The sequence below is a fragment of the Panicum virgatum genome, chromosome 4K (genome assembly GCF_016808335.1).
Source record: "Panicum virgatum strain AP13 chromosome 4K, P.virgatum_v5, whole genome shotgun sequence".
NCBI lineage: Eukaryota > Viridiplantae > Streptophyta > Magnoliopsida > Poales > Poaceae > Panicum > Panicum virgatum.
Genome location: NC_053139.1, coordinates 44496346 through 44510527, shown reverse-complemented (window position 1 = coordinate 44510527; position 14182 = coordinate 44496346). Strand labels below are relative to the sequence as shown.

General features: G+C 42.7%; 1 protein-coding gene and 1 pseudogene across 1 annotated transcript; both read left to right on the top strand.

The window, feature by feature from the left end:
- Positions 1 to 1351: 1351 nt before the first annotated feature.
- On the top strand, positions 1352 to 8494 carry LOC120702268 (annotated as a pseudogene).
- Positions 8495 to 11216: 2722 nt separating this feature from the next.
- Positions 11217 to 13291, top strand: LOC120704266. Its single transcript, XM_039988590.1, has one exon. It carries the CDS (start codon positions 11394 to 11396, stop codon positions 13140 to 13142), a length of 1749 nt encoding a protein of 582 aa, XP_039844524.1. The 5' UTR covers positions 11217 to 11393; the 3' UTR covers positions 13143 to 13291.
- Positions 13292 to 14182: the final 891 nt, after the last annotated feature.

Sequence of the window (14182 nt, the reverse complement as noted above, 5' to 3'; positions counted from 1 at the left end):
GCCGAGTTAGGTTTTCTCTTTCGTTCGCTTCTCCCATCTTTGGGCCGATGGGCAGACACTGCTCTTTCGGTGGGCTTTGCAGAGGCCAGCCCAATTCCTACTGATGGGCCGCGCATTGCGGGCGGCCCATGAGGCAAGCGGCTGCCATTGGGCTAAAAAATTCAAGGGCAGCCGGATGTAATAAGGGTTACCGATGTAATAACAGGCAACATATCAGATGCAAACCAACCTCTCCGTACAAACTATGAAAACTTCAATCTAAGTCATTAGATCAACATCTAAAGGGTATGGAAGATTGGGTAATTTTATAATCTGGACCCGCCTTTGAATAGGGTAATCATACTTTTGTAAATCTCCCCTCCCACCTCTCTGTGCCTCTCCCCTTGGATGTTGATCTGATGGCCCAGATTGAAGTTTTTATAGTTTGCACGGAAAGATTGGTTTGCACCTGATATGTTCCCGTAATAATAAGCATCTTAAAGCAAGTACTATAGCTCAAAAAGAGGCTATTTTGATGCGGTGTTTCAACGTCTAGCAACGGGGATTTGGAGCACAGGTGTCGCAGAAAGGAAAAAATTTCGGTGCAGCCGCGCTGCAAAGCGGCTGTCCTCGGTGCTCATCCCATTGAGTGTCCTCCCCTCTCTCCTGATCTGCCACTGTTTCCTACTATCACAGCTGATCAAAATTCAGTGCAACGGCTGGACAAGGAATGTTGGTAAAATTTCTTCTAGGGGGCATGCACTTGGAAATTTGGAATGCATGGGTTTTTTTATTCCTAAAGCCTACAGGAATTTGAATGTCTACTGTAAATATTGGTGCAAGCCATTTGGAGAAAGGAAATGTCAAGTAAGTTAACTCAAGCCACCATTTTGTGTGACAATTCAACCGTTGCAATGTTATAAAGCCTTCTTGCCGATTTAGAGCTTGTTCGGTTGCACATGGTTTCATTCCGGGCCGAGAATGATAGAAACAATAAGAGATATAATAAGAGGTCCAGATTTATTCCGGGTCGAAAACTACTTGCAACAAAATAAACTCATTATAGGTGCAACAAGAGACCCGGATTCATTCCCCATCTCTAAACTCATGGATTGATTCCGGGTCTCTTGTTGTATCTATTATGAATTTATTTTGTTAGAAGTAGTTTTCGACCCGGAATAAATCCGGGTCTCTTGTTATATCTCTTATTGTTTCTATCATTCTCGGCCCGAAATGAAACTGTGTGCAATCGAACAAGTCCTTAAGGAGTTCACTCCTTTTGGATATGAGCATTATGCTCTTGCACCTAACCTAAATAAAAGGGGGGAAAGCTCAAGTGATTTGCAGGTCATGCATCATGCACTTAACGGGCATGAAGCCTGAAAAGTGTACTCCTGATGATATCTTCTGCAGTTGTGTTCCCCTTTGTATCTGCTTTTATGGCAATATGCTCTGCAGTTGAAAATGTTGGCCCATCTGCAGTTTATAAATTCCAATGTGAATTCAGCTTAGTTCTGGTCATTCCTGAGTGCGTGGTACATGCCAACTTGCCAAGACAGTACCTGTATCAGCATGATAAAATTGTGGTTTAAGACTTAGGCCCTGTTTAGTTCCTACCCCGTAAACATAAAAACACAAAATTTTGCGAAAGAATCTTACTAATTTGAAGTACTAAATGAAGTCTATTTATACAACTTTTTGCATGGATGGGCTGTAAATTGCGAGACGAATCTAATGAGCCTACTTAATCCATGATTTGCAACAGTGATGCTACACTAATCATCCGCTAATTATAGATTAATTAGTATCATTAGATTCGTCTCGCGATTTACAACACATCTGTGCAAAAAATTTTGTAAATAGACTTCGTTTAGTACTTCAAATCGATAAGATTCTTTTGCAAAAAAAAAATTGCGTTTACACGCAAGGAAACTAAACAGGGCCTTAAGGAGCAGTTGGCTGCGGCAGTTGACGCACATGGTCAAACTAAAGTGATGATCACGTGGTGACGTGTCTTGTGAAGTGGATTGATTAGCGACTTGGTGCTCTGGTCATCAGGTCATGTAAAGAAATGCAGGAAGGGTTAGAGGCTTAGAGCCCATGACTCACCGCGCGAAGCGGATCTGGTGTACTCCTTCTGTCCTAAAATATAAAATATAAGTATTTATTGATTTTCGTGATTTATATTTGATCATTTATTTTATTCAAAAAATTTATAAAAATATTATTTATTTTATTATGACATGTTTTATTATCGTATATATTTTAAGTATATCATAATATTTTTATATTTTTATAAATTTTTTAAATAAGACGAAAAATTAATCGTGATCAGCAAAAGTCAATAAGTATTTATATTTTTGGACGGGAGTATTATATTAGTGATGGCATGTGACGTGTCAGCTCATTGATCTTGCGCGCTCCGCCACTTCATACGTGTATCAGATCGGAAACTTCTGCATTATTTGTTTACCATTTTTACCCACAAAGACATTTTCAACTAGTACTATTTTCTTGGGACAAGTGAGAGGCTCAGAACAGGATGCTGACCAGCAACACATCCATCCAACGATACCCAAAGCCAACCATTGAGCAGCGACTGAGGCAGGAAGGACAGAACAGCGTAGGCTTTGCCTTTTCCATCGCTCTCCTCGGCTCCTCGCTTTCTCCTCTCAGCTGATCACTTGGGATTGGGGTTCTGAATTCAGAACTCGGGTGAGGCCTGAGGCCAGCGAGATCTGTTCGACAGCTCCAGTAGCCTCCAATTCAACAGTATTTTTCTCTCACACTACTCTAATACCAGCTTTCAGCCACCAGTCAACCAACATTATTTTTCTCTCACACCACTCCAACCACCGGCTCCAACTGCTACAGTCCAGTGAACAGAGCCGCTCGGTTCTTGGACGGGATCGGGCGCCCCGGCGTCTCCACTGCAGCACTGCTTCTTACAGCAGCCAGGTGCGGCCGCCTCCTCCGTCGTTTTCCACTAGAAATCTACCTGATTTTTTGCTCCTTTTGTTCAGTTTTGTCGCATGATTTACTGTTCCTTTTTTCTGTTGACCCCTTCATTTGGTTTGGTCTACTGAACTTTTGGGGCATCATCTACCGAACTTTTAGGAACAGACCCTTTTGGTTTGGTCCCAAGATTTCACTTTGATTATTCTGAACCTAGCTTTGTATTTGGGCTGCATTTACAAGCTAAAAGATTTGCTGTGGCTTTGCAGTGGCGGAGGCCTTGTGGCCTATGCTGATTCCGCTGCAGAAAGTGCTCCGGAGCCATCCCAGGATGCCCCCAAGAAGAAGGTGCTGGTTCTTGGGACTGGCTGGGCTGGGACGTCGTTTCTCAAAAATCTCGACTGCTCCCAGTATGAAGTGAAGGTCATATCGCCCCGTAACTACTTCGCGTTTACACCTCTGCTTCCAAGTGTCACATGTGGGACTGTCGAGCCACGCAGCATTATTGAACCCATAAGGCGGATGTTTGAGAAGGTACTTCTTTTTTTCTAATTGATTATGTGCCCCTGTATGCTGAAAGCAATGGCCTGATGTTTCTTTGTTCTGCTACACATAAACCATTTCGGGTATGCCCTTCTTATTTATATATCTTGGCTTGTGTCGAATAGCTATGGAATGTGATAATGCCTCCATCCCATGGTGCCTGATCATGGATATTACATATAATGTGTAGTTTGCATATACAGAAGTGATATGAGTAAGCTTGACATGAAATTATTTCACAAATCACAATATTGCACTTTTGTGAATTATCCCTAATATATGTGATGATAACATTTAGTGGTCAAAATGGCTAGCATTGACATCGAAATGACAAAAGCGCCATATCTTGTTTACTGGAGGGAACACATACCTTGATACTTAGGGTACCTTACTGATGTTCATTAACTTTTCTGCTAGTTCAGAGGTGGTATTTTGACAAAGCGACACACTGACTGTTCTCTTGTTCTTGTTCTCTTTTAGAAAAGTAAGGATGTTACATTTTGTGAAGCCGAGTGTTTCAAGATTGATGCAAGTAAAAAAAATGTACACTGCCGTTCAGCTGTTGGAACTAATCTTGATGGGAATGGCGATTTTACACTTGATTATGATTACTTAGTTGTTGCTCTTGGAGCTAATGTAAATACATTTAACACTCCTGGAGTGTTGGAGCACTGCCACTTCTTGAAGGTAAAATTCTCTACAATATCCAGTACTCTTGCATATTCTGTTATGATTCATATATCAACTCTAAGCTGTAATTATTCTGTTTGATCTTTCTATAACGTTGTTAAGAGACTTTTGATTTATTAGAAAACAATCATGTAGCCTTGTGTGAAATGACTCTTTTGTGCCTAACAGGACAATGTTACTGCAAATGTTAGATCTTACTTTGACTTGTATATTTCATCGCGTGAAAGAATCTGTGAAGTTGTAATCATGCAGTAGATTCAAAGGTTTTAAATGAAACTATTTGGCATGATGTAGTGCACACACATTGGAACACATATATGATTCTCCAGCTTCTTGTAGCTGTACTGTTAGGTACTTATGTTAAGCTAAGGTAACCAGGTTTTCTTTTTCACATATTAACATTTCCGTGGCGCACCTGCTCAATGTCATTGCATCCTCTGAATGTCCCTGCTATGCAACTTTGCTCTTAGTGCAGTATATGTTTTCATTATCATTATGCCCATTTTTTTGAAGATTTACATTCATGGATCTACTAAGTACTAACTATGTCATCTATTATGAACTATTTTCTACCTTCCTCTGTCATGATATTGCTTCACATTGTGAAAGGAAGGAAGTAGAGGATGCTCAGAAGATACAGATGAGTGTTATAGACTGCTTTGAAAAAGCATCACTTCCAAATATTACTGAAGAGGAGAAAAGAAAAGCTCTACATTTTGTAGTTATCGGTGGTGGACCTACTGGGGTTGAATTTGCAGCGGAGTTGCATGATTTTCTTGTCGAAGATCTGGTGAAGCTATACCCTGCCATTCAAGAATTGGTGAAGATAACAATTATTCAATCAGGAGAACATATATTGAATATGTAAGATTATATGGGCTTGTTAGATAGTCTTGTTGCAGCAATTGTCATGTTTTTCTTGCATGTTGCTGTAATGGTCCTGTGTGCTTTGGATAAGAAAACCTCCAGGATAGCTAGTGTGTTACAGTTGCAGTTGGATATTTTTTTTACAAGAGCTATAATTTAAAATTGGATGAAAACAAGAATACTAGCTGATTCAAAATCCATGTCTGATGTAACTTCCTCAGGATTTTTTTTTTGTCCCCTTCTGCCCTTCACGTTTACCATGAGCTGAATATCTATTTCTGTCATATAGGTTTGACAAAAGAATTGCTGCATTTGCTGAAGAAAAGTTCCAGAGGGATGGCATCGAAGTGGCCACAGGCTTCAGAGTTGTAAGGGTCTCTGATGATTTGATTTCAATGAAGAGCAAATCAGTTGGTGAGGAGGTATCAGTGCCATATGGGATGGCTGTTTGGTCTGCTGGTATTGGTACTCGTCGTGTCATCATGGATTTCATGCAGCAAATCGGGCAGGTCTGAATCTCATTTGAAGCCTTTATTACCCGCTTACCCATTTATGTCCTACTCCAAAATGGTATAGCTCCAAAGTTTTGTGGATGTATCTCCAAATTTTCTCTCCTTGAACAGACTAATCGGCGTGCCTTGGCTACTAATGAATGGTTAAGAGTTCGTGAGTGTGAAGGTGTCTATGCAATTGGTGACTGTGCAACAGTTAGTCAAAGAAAAATAATGGTATGTGTAAAGCCTTTAATCCTGTATTTACAGATAAAGCCTGTTGTTCTCACTTTCCAACTCGATAGCTCATAAAAATCATGCCAGTCACATTACTGCACAAGGAAGGCTAGTATTCTGTAAATTGTGAATGTACATATTGTTGGAAATAAATTTCAGTTAAGATATTTGTGATCTTCACTATTAAGGAAGCGTTTAAACCATCTAAATGCTATTAAGGAAACCTAATGATAAAACCCTAATGGGCTGTGATCAGCAGGCCCATTAGGCCCGTTTCCAGAGGCTGGCCCACAGCCCCACAGTGCCTATAAATATAAGGTCGTGGTTAGCACCTTAATAACCCATTCACGTCATTCAAAAACCCTAGCCACCGCTAGTCTGATCGCTAAGGGCACTGGAGGGGTTTGGAAGGCCAAGCACTCCCGTTTGGCGCCCGGAGGACGCCGATTCGCTGCTGCATCTCCTACACCGACAAGAACGCCTACTTCCTCTACGGATCAGGCGTAAATGGCCGCTGCTACTGCTAACGCTGGTATAATGTTAACCATTTATTCCGCATTAGATTGATCTGTCATGAACTAGGTTATGTTAAGATCCTGAAGTAATGTGCCACTGATTTAAGTTTTTGGCAATTCTAACACATATCAATAGGTTTATTGCTAGATAACTTCGATGTTTGAGATCTACCATTCTGTACCTCATATGTTATTTGATTATTTCTGTTAGAACACCCCACCTAGCCAACCCGACCATAAAACTCAGGTGTTATAGTGGGAGGGGTGGGTGTTTTTATCCATAGTCCATCATTCCCCCTACGGCGTGCGAGCCCGGCGTAGCCCGCAGCAGGTCTCAGCACACGAGAGGCGCAGGGGAAATCGTGCAGCGGAAATGCGTGGCCGGGTGGGTTCGAACCCAGGACCTCGGCTCTGGTACCATGTTAGAACGCCCCACCTAGCCAACCCGACCATAAAACCCAGGTGTTATAGTGGGAGGGGTGGGTGCTTTTATCCATAGTCCATCAATTTCAACAGCAAATCCCTCTGACTGTCTGTACTCTGTAAACTCATTTGCTTTCTATAGAAGCTGATATGTTCTCCTTTCAAAAAAAAAAAACTGCAAATCCCTCTGACATATCTGTTTCTATGCTTCTAGGATGATATTTCAATGGTATTCAAAATGGCAGATAAGGACAATTCTGGCACTTTAACACTGAAAGAAATCAATGACGTTTTGGAAGATATCTGTATAAGATATCCACAAGTAGAGCTCTATATGAAAAGTATGCACATGCTCGATATTGCGGATTTGATAAAAGGTGCAATAGGTGATTCTCACAAGGAATCCATGGTGGTTGATATAGAGGAGTTCAAAAAAGCTCTGAGCCATGTCGATTCCCAAGTGAAAAGTGCTCCAGCAACAGCTCAGGTTCTGTCTATTGCACTGTGCAAGTCATCTATTGATGGTATATAATACAGACAAATTCAGGGTTTGTGAACAGCCAATTCTTCAATATTTTCCAGGTCGCTGCACAACAAGGATACTATCTTGCTGAATGTTTTAACAAAATGGAAAAATGCAAAGAGCATCCGGAAGGCCCGTTACGCATGACAGGGTAGTCGGGACGTCACTTTTTCCGTCCATTCAGGTATTTAGCTTTCTGTTCACACCCAAAAGTCATAACCGGATAGTTGCATGCTGTCATATTTAATTAACAAAGTTCTATTTTTATCATGAAATTTGGTCAGTTCTGAACTTGATCATACACTGACTATCCCGTGAAAATGGTTGCTAACCAAATATAACTTTCAAAAATAGTTGTCGATGTATAGATCTTGTACTGATATTGCTAGCTCTCACTTATTTCTGAATTCTTTGCTTTCTCATCTTTTGATGCCTTTTTTTTAAGGTACAAGCATTTGGGTCAATTCGCACCCTTGGGTGGAGAACAAGCTGCTGCAGAGCTCCCGGGCGATTGGGTTTCCATGGGCCACAGCACTCAGTGGCTCTGGTACTCTCTGTATGCCAGGTAGAAACTTGCTCTCGAGTGTGCTCTCATCATCCACAATCCATATGACTGAACGAAGCACGACCCCTCATTGTGCTTGCTTGTTGCTGTTCTCTGGTTCAGCCACCACCTTATCCTTTCCATCATGAATCAGGCCTTTATCCTCACAAGTCATTTTTGTGCCAACTCTTTGTCCTAACGCACTATCATTGTTCTCTTTCTGTATATCCAGCAAGCAAGTGAGCTGGCGCACAAGGATGCTGGTGGTTTCTGACTGGACTCGCAGGTTCATATTTGGGAGGGATTCAAGCCGAATTTAGCGCTGCTCGAACCGATTGCACCAGCCTCCTTTTGTACAGGGAATTCTGCTGAATAATGATTGATCTGCATCTGCTGGAGCTTGAGCAAGCAAAGCTGTTTCTTGCCCCTCTCTAGGTCCTGCCAACCAAACTGCTGCTCTTATCTGTTTGATGCACGGTGTTCCTCCGCTCCTGCCATATGGCTCTCAGCATGTGAAGCAGATCTGAAACAATGAGGTCGCTTGTTAGCCGTCACTGTAGCCACGTTTGGAAGATGGAATCTGATTATTGATGCAGGAAATTGAGCTGTTCCGTATGAAATTGTCGCGGGACAGTTTGTAGAGAATTTTTTTGTTTGAAAGAATTAGTTTGTGAAGAAATTTAATTACCTGTCGTGCAAGGTCATTGTGCTATGAATTGTTGCTGCACGTCTCATGTTGTGGACTTTGGTAAGAGCTCAGCAATCTGACCATCTCCAAATCAACTTTTTTTTTTGAAATAATGCAGAAGCACTTCAATGCATTTAAGGAGGAATCCCCAAATCAACTTAGGTTTTCACCTCCATTAACAGGCTAATCCTGCCACTGCCAGCAATAACGGCATGTCTGCCTCAAGGGTGTCCATGGGATGCAGTACACCTACGACACATGGTGTAGCTGTGGCAATCCATGTTCTCCAGTCTCTACGCATGGCGATGCCGATGCGTATGCGTGGTCCTCTGTCTCGCCCGGTGGAATGGCGAGTGGTCCATTTTGCTTCTCACGCCGGCCTCTTCTGGTGCAGCTGGCCCTTGGCAATCACGTGCTGTACGCCCTCTTTGTTCGGCCGTTAGTTATTACCGGTTGTAAGCTTGCAATAACCTCTTGTCAGATTTACCTGAGCTGGGAGCAGCTCGCAGATCATGCTCAACTCCACAATAGGACCAGCACAGATTCCTCTCCCTCCAGTTATGTTTACCAATTACCACTTAACGTGAGCAGTGTAGTTCCTGGAGTCGACTAGGAAATTTTACAGGAAACACTTCAAGTTTTTCAGATCTCTTTTATTTTTATTTTATTTTAAACAAGGTTGCGAACAAGATCTACGCCCCCCCCCCCCCAATTGTGCTATTATTTGTTTCTCATGAATTTTTCGACATGAATGTCTTCTTTTTTCTTTTACTGAATCCGGTGAGTACTAGACAAAGCAACGGTACTATAGCACGGTAAGAGTACATCGCCGAGGGAGAAATACAAGAGCCATTTTGCAAATCAGATCTATGGTCACTTCATCCTGTGATGTTACTTTGGCATCTTGGCAAGTCCTCACAAGGTACCATCGTCCTCTAAGAACGTTGTCTTCTACTACTGCCTTTTACGACAAGAGTTATGGTACAGACGTGCATCTACATCAACCACATCAATGCATGTCTGCTGCCTTTTTCATCACAGGAGGGAGAAAAATCATTAAAAAGCAAGAACATGTAGGGCTCCTCCTCTAATCCTTTATCACAAATAAAATCTCTCAAAGTCATCTCCAAGCTTAAAGCCCAAGAGTCCTTAGTGTACCTTACTAGATTTGCATGCACTTGCGAACTTGATTAGCCTAGCTAGACCCAGTGCCTTTGTTTCGCCGCATGTCCTGGGCCAGATCATGCATTCACAAGCCAATAAGAAAAAAAAACACAAACTAAAAAAATATTATAGAATGGAGTATTGTAATTGCGCAGCTCTCTTACATGTTCAAAAAAAAGTATTGTAATTTGGAATTTAGTCAATTTCATGCAGTACATGCCACTAAATAAATCTATCTATTATCTTATTATTTGGCCAACAAACAGGGCCTCCACGTTCGCTCCCAAGGTCTAGAAATTTCCACGTTAATCGGAAAAAAATAGAAAAATAAAAATTACCCACCACTGCCATTATGATAAAAATTAGCCTAAAATACCTCTGTGCCTAATTAAAAATCACCCACCAATGCCATTATGAAAAATTAAATATAAAATACCATTTAACTATGTATCAGTTACAAATATATACTATTAATAAAAACTAAAGCTAACAACAATCAATCAAAATAAAATAAAAATAAGAATAATTATCTGCATAATATTATTAAAGCTCAACAAATCAAATTATTATTATAGGTAGATCATAGTTGAATTATTTTAATCAACAATAAGACATAATTTACAATAATGAACAGAATGGTGTATGGTAAAAAAATAGTATAATCTTTAAGTAAGGATACAACGACATGCTAATTTTTGAATTTTCAATACTAGCCGCACAAATGCGCCAGTTGGACGCCTATTTCATTTTATTATATAAGAAAAACTACGTGACTAGTGTACTACGGTACACATGGACAAATATCCCATAGTAATAAAATTCCGTCATGATGGTATTAAGTGGCAAATGGGATTTTTTTTTTGGCATTAGATGAGCTTATTATGAAAATAGAGTTCTTTGTTGTTGCTGTGCTGTGACTTTACCTTCAAGTATCATACGTTGCTACGGCCTACGGAGCTGGTTAGGTGCCCAACAGCACAGCTTCCATGAATCACCGGGACACAACAGCTGCCTGCTAATGGGTACCACCAACAGAAAGAGAAGCGTAAAGCTTTTCTGCCGTTATTTTACTCCCGGAAAGCTACTTGATGCTGGCCTCATAATTCGTGATGAGCAGGGGAACTGCATAATCACCAACTCAACTGTAGTTCATGACTCCATTATATCCCATGGAGATGATGAGCCAAAGTGTATTCAGCATCCTTTAACTCTTTCTGCACACTCACCCAACCCACTGATCCCAAGCCATCATTCATCTCATTCCATTCCACTGCTCTCATTGCAGCAATGTGCAGTTTTATGCTAACAATACAATAGTTCAAGGTGAGCAACCTAAGTTTTTGAGCTGCTGGTAAGTACAAAATAACTGGTATGATTGCAAGTTTGCAACAAGACAGAGAAAACAAGTGACCAGGCCAGAGTTGAAGCTGCAGATAGTAACGGATTGACAGAGAGCAACTAGATTCCAATGGAAGAAACCAAAGGAGGCAGCATGGCAAGGGTAACCAGAGGCCAGATCAGAGATTGGTGCCGTGCACTACCAACCGGCCTACCCATCTGCCCCCCCATAGTGGCGTGCACTGGCTACCAGTAGATGACAAGATGCCAGTACAAAACTAACATTTGTCCCAGCTCCTTGCACCAGTCACCAGCATGCATAGATAGCATCTCAAGCCCCCAATCCCGAGAGGCTCCCCAAGATGAATGCTACTACATAGGTAGAGTCGTAGAGAGTGTTCTTGTGGTGATCATCTGACCTAGATAGAGTGCCGAGATGGGAGAGGCTGAGGAAGCACCAGAAGGCAGCAGCCATGGTGAGGCATTGGTGCTCATCATGTCCATGGCGTCCTCTTCACTGGCCTGCTCTGTCTCACAGTTCCCAGCGAAGTGGCAATCCATCAAGGACAAGCTTCAACAGCTCTGCTGCAGCCTAAATTCATTGTGCTGCAGCGTCGGCGTCGTCGACGGCAATGGCGATGACGAGGAGCATCCTGTGTTGCTCGAGCTTCTGCAGTCGGCGTCAGCAACCTTGAGGAGCATCCAGGCTGTTGCTTCTCAATGCAGCGATGGGTCATACAAGGGTGGAAGGCTCCGTCTGAGGAGTGACCTGGACAACCTGAGCTGCAAGCTTGATGCACACATGAAGCAGCTCAAGGAGATGGCTTCCTCCGGGGTGCCGTCGCCGTCGAAGGCCATTGTTACCGTAAGGCCCGGCGCCGATGCCAGCGCAGGTGAGAAGACGTTCTACCTCAAGGATCTCTTCTCCAGGATCAGGATTGGTGGCACCGTCCAGAGGAGCCAGGCATTGGGCACCATTAGAGAGCTCTTGGCAGAAGATGAATTGTGTGCAAAGGTTGTCGCTCTCGACATCGACGACGGCATCACCTTCCTCACCGGGTTTCTCGAGTCGACGGACGCGTGCATCCAAGAAGAGGCTGCAGGTGCTGTCGCCATTGTTGCGAGCTCCGAGCGTTACAGAGGAATGCTGGTTAAGGCAGGGATGATCGCCCCCCTCGTCCAGCTGCTGGAGAACACAGACACGGCCAGTGAGCTGGGCAAGGAGAGAGCTGCTCAGGCGCTGAGGGAGCTGACGGAGAACTCGGACAACGTGTGGGCCGTCTGCGCGCACGGCGGCCTCACCACTCTGTTGCACGCCTGCGCAGCAGACGCCGGCGGCAGCAGCAAGCTGATCAGCTCATCTTTTGCAGTGCTGAGGAACCTGAGCCGGGTGGAGGAAGTGAAGATGTTCATGGTGGAGCAAGGGGTGGTCACGGAGCTGGTGAAGCTCTCCCAGAAGAAGGAAGAGGTCCGCAAGCTCGGCGCCGTCGAATTGCTCCATGCCATGGCTCTGGATGATGCCGATGTCAGAGAGGAAGCCGTCAGCATGGGGGTGATCCAGTCACTCCTTCAGTTGATATACCCTGACCTTCCATACTCATACAAGGCCAGGGAGGTCGCTCTTGCAGCCATTTGGTTCTTCTGCTTTTCTTCTGCAAACTCCATAGATGACCTCATCAGCTCAGATGTTCTTGGTTGGCTGCTCTTCTATCTCAACAATGGCGACTACGCTGTTCTCGAATGCACTCTCAAGATCCTGAGGCATCTCTCTGAAGTTTCCGAGGAGTACAACCGGATGATGGGAAGAGCAGGGTATTTGAGTGCCCTCTCAAGCTTGCTTGGGGCGAAATCATGCCGAGTTCGGGAAATGGCAGCTCAGGTGCTTTCCAGCTTACTGATACTTCACCCTAACCGCACCATTTTTATTCAAGATGGCGATAATTTGGACAGGCTGCTGCAGCTGCTTGATCCAGCTGAGGGTAAGTTGATAGCAAAGGACTTGATCCTCTCTGCTATTATGTCCTTGACTGAGACCAACAGTGGAAAGAAGAAAATTGTGACATCAGAGCACTTCTGCAGCCTGAAAGAACTAGCAGATTCTGGTGACTTCAATGCCAAGAAGATCGTCAGGAAACTATCTACTAACAGACTGCAAACCATTTTCAGTAAAATATGGAGTGTTTAAGTTATTTCTAACCCTTACTTTTCACTAAGATTTAGCTATAGTTTGTCTTGTCCATAGTTTTTGCTTTGCTTGTAATCTCAACATATCCATCAGTATGATTCGTGTGTGATGTATATTGCAACTTCAGTTAAATTCAAGCTTTTTTTCTATGATCAGGGTTCTAAATTCAAGCTTCTTCATCAGTCTTTTACTGTGATCACCTTTTAGTGATCTACTCTTACTCTGTGCAAGGGCTGCCAGATCTGAATCCAGTGTTTCTGTGTTACACATACAAGGTCTGGCAGATATAATGTCCCAACTTTGATCATTAGTCTCTAATTTCTTTTGTCATGAGCTTGGATAGGGGGAGTCTATGATATTACATAAGCTAAACAGTCAACCAACCAATCTTCTGTACTACAACAAACATACAACTTAGGCATTCTACCAATTTGTTAAGGCAGGAGCAAGCAGGAGTTAGCAAGCAGCCAAAGTTTCTGTGTACATACAAGGTCTGGCAGAACCACAGATATAATGTCCCAACTTTAAGCTTGAATTTATCAGAAGCATATGACTGATGCACAACAACAAACATATGACTATAATCCAGAGCTCAAGAACTTTGTCAGAAGCATCAGTCTCTAATTTATGTTGTCATGAGCTAGGATAGGAGTGTATGTTATCATGTACTAAGCTAAACCGCCAAGTAATCAAACAGACAATCTTCTGTACTAGTACATCTACGTCGGTAGATATTAATCTGAACACAACTCTAGGCATCTTACCAAATTTTTAAGGCAGGAGCAATGGGAGTTAGCAAGCAGCCAAACTAACGGTTCCTGCAACATTATTACTGTGGAAACAGTGAAATTTAGTAGTAGACAACTGACATGTCAAAGTAGACAAATGCAGGCCAAACAAGACCAGCACTAAAATACTGGTATCACAATCATACGGAACAAACAATTATCAGCAAGTATTCAGACAAAAAATCCGGTTGTCTTGTTCATCTGTAACTTGGTTTCTTCCTAATATTCTTTGGATATTGGCATTCCCGTGAT